Below are 6,609 nucleotides of genomic sequence, written 5' to 3'. Positions count from 1 at the left end.
GCACAGTGGTAACAAGGCATGATGGATCCATGTTCTCATTCTGTTTACGCCAAATTCTGACTCTACCATCTGAATGTCGAGACTCATCAGACCAGGCAACATTTTTCCAGTCTTCAACTGTCCAATTTTGGTGAGCTCTTGCAAATTGTAGCCTCTTTTTCTTATTTGTAGTGGAGATGAGTGGTACCCGGTGGGGTCTTCTGCTGTTGTAGCCCATCCGCCTCAAGGTTGTGCATGTTGTGGCTTCACAAATGCTTTGCTGCATACCTCGGTTGTAACGAGTGGTTATTTCAGTCAAAGTTGCTCTTCTATCAGCTTGAATCAGTCGGCCCATTCTCCTCTGACCTCTAGCATCAATAAGGCATTTTCGCCCACAGGACTGCCGCATACTGGATGTTTTTCCCTTTTCACACTATTCTTTGTAAACCCTAGAAATGGTTGTGCGTGAAAATCCCAGTGACTGAGCAGATTGTGAAATACTCAGACCGGCCCGTCTGGCACCAACGACCATGCCGCGCTCAAAATTGCTTAAATCACCTTTCTTTCCCATTCTGACATTCAGTTTGGAGTTCAGGAGATCGTCTTGACCAGGACCACACCCCTAAATGCATTGAAGCAACTGCCATGTGATTGGTTGATTAGATAATTGCATTAATGAGAAACTGAACAGGTGTTCCTAATCATCCTTTAGGTGAGTGTACAATTAGCAAGTGTTGTCTAACACCACCTAGGGGACACAGGAAGTTATGTTTAACTCCTTTGTGACTGGTCCAAAACATGCTATAATTTACAGGCACGTCAGTTTAGGTCTGGAGACATGCTTGGCCAGTCCATCACCTTTACCCTCAGCTTCTTTAGGAAGGCAGTGGTCGTTTTGGGGTTGTTATGTTGGAATACTGCCCTGCAGCACAGTCTCTGCAGGGAGGGAATCATACTCTGCTTCAGTATGTCACAGTAGATGTTGGCATTCATGGTTCACTCAATGAACTGTAGCTCCCCAGTGCCGGCAGCACTCATGCATCCCCAGAACAGGACACTCCCACCACCATGCTGGACTGTAGGCAAGACACACTTGTCTTTGTACTCCTCACCCAGGGCTTAAAGCAAGAAAATTTTCTGTGCCTGAAATGCATGACACTTGAACCATAGCCTAAACCCAACAGGAAGTCAGTCATTTTCATTTTAAAGTGCAGTTTCAGCCCGTTTATGAACTTTATAGGGTCTGTACCCAAGGTTATTATAGTTAGATTTTTCATTAGTTTTTATTTTTATTATGTTTTGACTTTTTGTTTTCAATTTCAGTTTAGTTTTAATTTGTTTGCTTAGTTTTAGTTTAGTTTTCATTAGTTTCAATGTTAGTTTTAGTCTTTGTCACTGCATAATGCCAAGCTCAGTTCAGGTTACTTCAGTTCAGTTTATTTTATTCACAAAACATTAAAATACAATCATAAGAAATAATGAGCTGAACTCAAAGAGCTCAGACTTTCTCTATGTGCACAAAAGGCCTATTTCTCTCAAATACTGTTCAGAAATCTGTCAAAATCTGTGTTAGTGAGCACTTCTCCTTATCGAGATAATCCATCCACCTCACAGGTGTGGCATATCAAGATGCTGATCAGACAGCATGGGGATTGCACAGGTGTACCTTAGACTGGCCACAATAAAAGGCCACTCCAAAATGTGCTTGAAAAAGTGACGATAAACTCCTTTGAGGCTGGTCTCCTGACCTCCGGCTGCTGAGCCGCATCACGCCCCTCGCGCGTCATGGCACGAGGTCCCGCCCAACGCTGCTTGCAGCTTTAATTCTGTCCATATTTTAAATCATGCTTACCTTACAGCAGTAAGAGTCACAAGGTACACAATAAAGCTGTTTCTGATTTCTGATCATGGGTTAATTTCTTTGAATCCATGACAACCTCTAGTTTCAACCCTTTCTGAGGCCAGCAGACATAGCTTGAACTATAGTTTAGATAGTTTTATAGATACAGTCATATGCAAAAGTTTAGGCACCCCTGACAATTTCCATGATTTTCAGCAATTTCATTTTCAGCAATCAAATGTGCAATATATATATCAAAACGAAAGTAGACAGGTGCATAAATTTGGGCCCCCCAACAGAAATTTCACATCAATATTTAGTTGAGCCTCCTTTAGCAGAAATAACAGCCTCTAGATGCTTCCTATAGCCTGTAATGAGTGTCTGGATTCTGGATGAAGGTATTTTGGACCATTCCTCCTTGCAATACATCTCCAGTTCAGTTAGGTTTGATGATTGCCGAGCGTGGACAATCCCCTTCAGATAACCCCACAGATTTTCAATGATATTCAGGTCTGGGGAACATTGTACTTGATCCATTTACATTTATTCAGTGTAGATTTTGAGCAGAGTTTTGGGTCGTTGTCTTGTTGAAATATCCAGCCCCGGCGTAATTTCAACTTTGTGACTGATTCCTCTACATTAGTCCCAAGTATCTGCTGATATTGAGTTGAATCCATGCGACCCTCAACTTTAACAAGACTCCCAGTACCGGCACTGGCCCCACAGCCCCACAGCATGATGGAACCTCCACCAAATGTTACTGTGGGTAGCAAGTGCTTGTCTTGGTACGCTGTGTTCTTTTGCTGCCATGCATAACGCCCCTTATTATGAACAAATAACCATCTTTGTTTCATCAGTCCACAGCACCTTCTTCCAAAATGAAGCTGGCTTGTCCAATTGTGCGTTTGCAGACCTGAAGCGACTCTGTTTGTGGTGTGCGTGCAGAAGAGGCTTCTTCCGCACCACAACTCTAAGTCAATTTCAAAGTGACACAAAATCTTGACAGTTTATGTCAAGTTTATGACAGTTTTTATAACAGTTTATGCCCTATGTGAAGAAAACAGACTGATGGGGATTTCTGTTTTCGGAGACTGAATGAGTGTACTTAGCATCATGCAAGTATCTTACCTTCTGGCTGAATCAAAGTTGCTCTTCACAAAATCATTGAAAGGCCTCATGTGTTCTTCTTTTGTAAACAATACATGGTTTGCAATGCTCTGCAGAATCTGAAGGAAAAGACAGAAATATACAACATCCATATTAGAAACAATCCAAACAGCTAGTCTGCAGGTCTTCACCTCCTAAGTAACTGACATTCCTGAGTCAATTGAGGAACCTTGTACTTGTTCTTCTGTTAAACTACATTTTAGCATTTAGCAGTATCTCGGCAAGTGTTGAATGGCTGGGGGGGGGGGGTTTGTTGTCATTAACAAGCCGGCTTACCTGCTGCCGTGATAACTGATTGTGGGTGGAAAAATATGGGAAAAAGATGAGTGTGGCATCGTCTATGCGCCCCCACTCTCTTTTTTGTTGCAAATGAACTGTAATTGTGTGGAAGCAGGGGTAAAATTGAAACGACTCCAGCTCAGACGTATCCTGCTCTCTGACAACTTATCAATAACTAATGCTTTGAATGAATATTATTTAATACTTGATTAATCCCACGACTCCACAAATGAATGTGAACCTTTGCCAGCCCTGGGAAATAGCTGAACTAGGGAGCAGATGGCAGATCAGATTACATTTCATTCATTCATTTTAGATGACTGTTTTATCAACAACAAAAACCCTTATGTGCTGTTCCACCCCCACCCATCAGCTGTGTGAAATTATTTTCTGTCATCTGTTTAACTTGGTGCAGTAGAGACTCCCTAGGATATGGAAGCCTTCAATTATTGTACCAGTGGCTAAGAAAATTCTTCCCTGGTAATGAAAGAATTTGAAAGACTGGTCTGGAGTCAACTGCTCAGCGGGATGAAGGGTCTTCTTGACCCTTAGCAATCTGAATACAGTGCAAACAGAGGGGTGGATGAACTGTCACTTTACCTAACTATCTCTATAAGCACCATGATGGAACAAAAACTCTTGCAAGACTTTTATTTATTGATTATTCCTCTGCTTGTAATACAATTAAGCCTCATGTTTTGGCTGATAAACCGCTTGCTTTTAAAATTAATAAATGGACTGTGGATTTCCTTACATGGCAGACCTCATAGGGTTGGAGTAAATAGTGGTATGTCTAAGCAGCTTGGGAAGCTAAATCAAAATTATTTAAGGTTTTTCGGGGGGGGGGACGTTACCAGTTCTGATGTGTCCAAGTGTTTGCAGGGTAGTGTTTGACCATGTTTGGCCATGTTTGACTTGTTTCTGTGGTTTGAGGAAGGTGAGAATTGACCTTGAACCTGCTTAACCTGTTTAAAGCCAATCTGTGCTCCGATGTGGGGATGGAGTATAGTTTACAGATTTTGCCCTCAGCTCTCTTTAAACCAATTCTAAACAATAATGTGCAACAATTTCCCTCCTGGGAAATGTGATCTCATTTTCTGGCACTCAACCCAACTGTAAATAAAACAGTGAACAGTGAATTTAACTGTGGCAGTGTCATAATCCCACATCCTTCTAATCCACCTAATATGCCCATAAGTGGAATTTCTACTTCTGCGTCAAATCAACAGCGTAGCCTCTGTGTAGCCCCGTACCCTACGCCGTCACCTACGGTGTAGCATGACGTGCACCTCCTCAAAAATGTAACTACATGTCAAGGCGACGCAGACCGTAAGCACTGTGATTGGTCGGCTAGGTAGCCTCGCAATGCCTCCAAGCCGACAGGAAGTGCCCTGCGCTTTGAAGTAACCCGGTGGATCAATATATTTGACCGTCACAACCTGAGCGAAAAGACTCCTTTCACTATCAGAATGTGATCCACTTGGTCGATGAAAAGGCTACACCAGCCGCACGTAGACAATTTTAACCCAATTCCCATTAGCGGAGGGCTAAACTGGAAGTTAGCTTGCTCGGCCGGCAAAAGTCAACACAGTGGATGCTGTAGCGCTACTGCAGACTAGCGTTTGGGGGTGTAATTGCAGAATGACAGACACGCCTACGCACAAGTATAAATGCATGGCTACGTGCGCAGCCCCTACGCAGGAGTATAAATGGGCCTTTAGCCATTATTCCTCATGCCCTTTGTGTCGAAGTGTCCAACATCAACAAGCACATGGCTTTGCTGTTGTCTGCTAAGTAAGCAACAGTAACACATTTTCATTTCATTTCATTTCAGCCACTACTACGTAGTGATCTAATGGATTGACTGTACCCCATGTGGCCATTTTTCAATTACACATTAGTAGGACTTAATATTCTGTTTCAAAATCCTTACTAAGTTTCCCACTAGTCAGCTGCATCATATTCACCAGCCTTACCTTGGACATGAGCTTGAGACCCCGTTCTATCCTAGGCAAGGGCTTCTTGTCCAAAATGCCGGCCTCATAGGGAGACACGATAGCTGGGTTGACAAAGCGCAGAAACATGGCGCTGCCCACTGCACCAATGCTGTTCTGTGGGAACCGCTGACTCACCACCTGTGTGAACGAGGATGAAGGGAGCAGGGGAAGACAAAGGAGGTGCAAACAAAGGGGAAATGTAGAGCAGATGGAACAGAAGAGAAGTTTGAGCAAGGGAACCAGGTAAAGCAACGGGAAGGAGAAAATATTGAAAATGGATTTAAGTACAATAAAGAGCAAAGGAGGGAATGATGAGAATAACAAAATATACATGTACAGTGTTTCCTGTGGAACAAGAGGACTGCTGTGGGGGCAATGTTACGGTGTGTGTGTGTGCGTTGGGGGGGGTTCTTGTCCTCTTCCATCCCTATGTTCAATCTATGTCCCCTCTCTGTCTATCATGGTAATCAAACACTTTACAATTACTGTGTTTTCTCAAGTAATTCACATAAAGGCTGGGTTCTCTAATAAGGATGGGTGCGTGGTCGCTACATACAAATATAGGCAAGACGGAAAAAACAAGGGTGGATAAACTGCTTGTGTCTGTCATTTAATGTGCATGCCAACTAAGCATAATGTACAATACATCTCTTTATTACAATAAATTCAAAAATACAATCATGCAATTTTAGCACTTTGTTGTTCTGGATAACTCATCTAAAGTATTATTGTCCTATTTCAGTCACTGCGGTTGTACACTACCAATCAAAGGTTTTAGAATACCCCCATATTTCTTGTTTGTATGTAAATATAAGTAGTTAAAGTCCAGTGAAAAACCTTAAATGGTACAAAAGGAAGCAGCAAACTGCTAAAGTTAAAAACAAACATTTACGTCACTAAAACAGACTTCTGAAGAATAAACAAAGAAGTCAAAGACAAAGTTTAGGTCAGCAAAACTAAGAATAAATATATATTTCTGAAACATACAATTTTCAGGAATCAAGTAATGAGTTAATAACTTAAAGTTATTCTGCAGCAGCTGTTTCAGTGACGTAATTGTTTTTAACTTAACCTAAGTTTGCTGCTTATGTTTGTTCCACTGAAGGTTTATCACTGGACTTGTACTACTTACACTCACCGGCCACTTTAGGTACACCTTTTCAATTACTTGTTAACCCAGATAGCTAATCAGCCAATCACATGGCAGCAGCTCAATGCATTTAGGCATGTAGACGTGGTTAAGTCAACTTACTGAAGTTCAAACCGAGCATCAGAATGGGGAAGGAAAGGGGATTTAATTGACTTTGAATGTGGCATGGTTGGTCTGAGTATTTCAGAAACTGCTGT

At 42.0% G+C, this 6,609-nt stretch overlaps 1 protein-coding gene across 1 annotated transcript in view; it reads right to left on the bottom strand.

Moving 5' to 3' along the window:
• nf1a (neurofibromin 1a) overlaps positions 1-6,609 on the bottom strand; it is a 176,119-nt gene that overhangs the window by 92,088 nt on the left and 77,422 nt on the right. The window contains exons 30-31 of the mRNA XM_046075025.1: positions 5,242-5,400; positions 2,948-3,045 (exon numbers count right to left, since the gene is read on the bottom strand). Of these exons, the coding sequence (XP_045930981.1) occupies positions 2,948-3,045; positions 5,242-5,400 (257 nt within the window). The remainder of the gene's footprint in view (positions 1-2,947; positions 3,046-5,241; positions 5,401-6,609) is intronic.

Source organism: Micropterus dolomieu, linkage group LG17, assembly GCF_021292245.1.
Source record: "Micropterus dolomieu isolate WLL.071019.BEF.003 ecotype Adirondacks linkage group LG17, ASM2129224v1, whole genome shotgun sequence".
NCBI classification, from domain to species: Eukaryota; Metazoa; Chordata; class Actinopteri; order Centrarchiformes; family Centrarchidae; genus Micropterus; species Micropterus dolomieu.
Note: the sequence above shows the minus strand (reverse complement) of the source record. Positions and strands in the feature narration are given on the sequence as shown.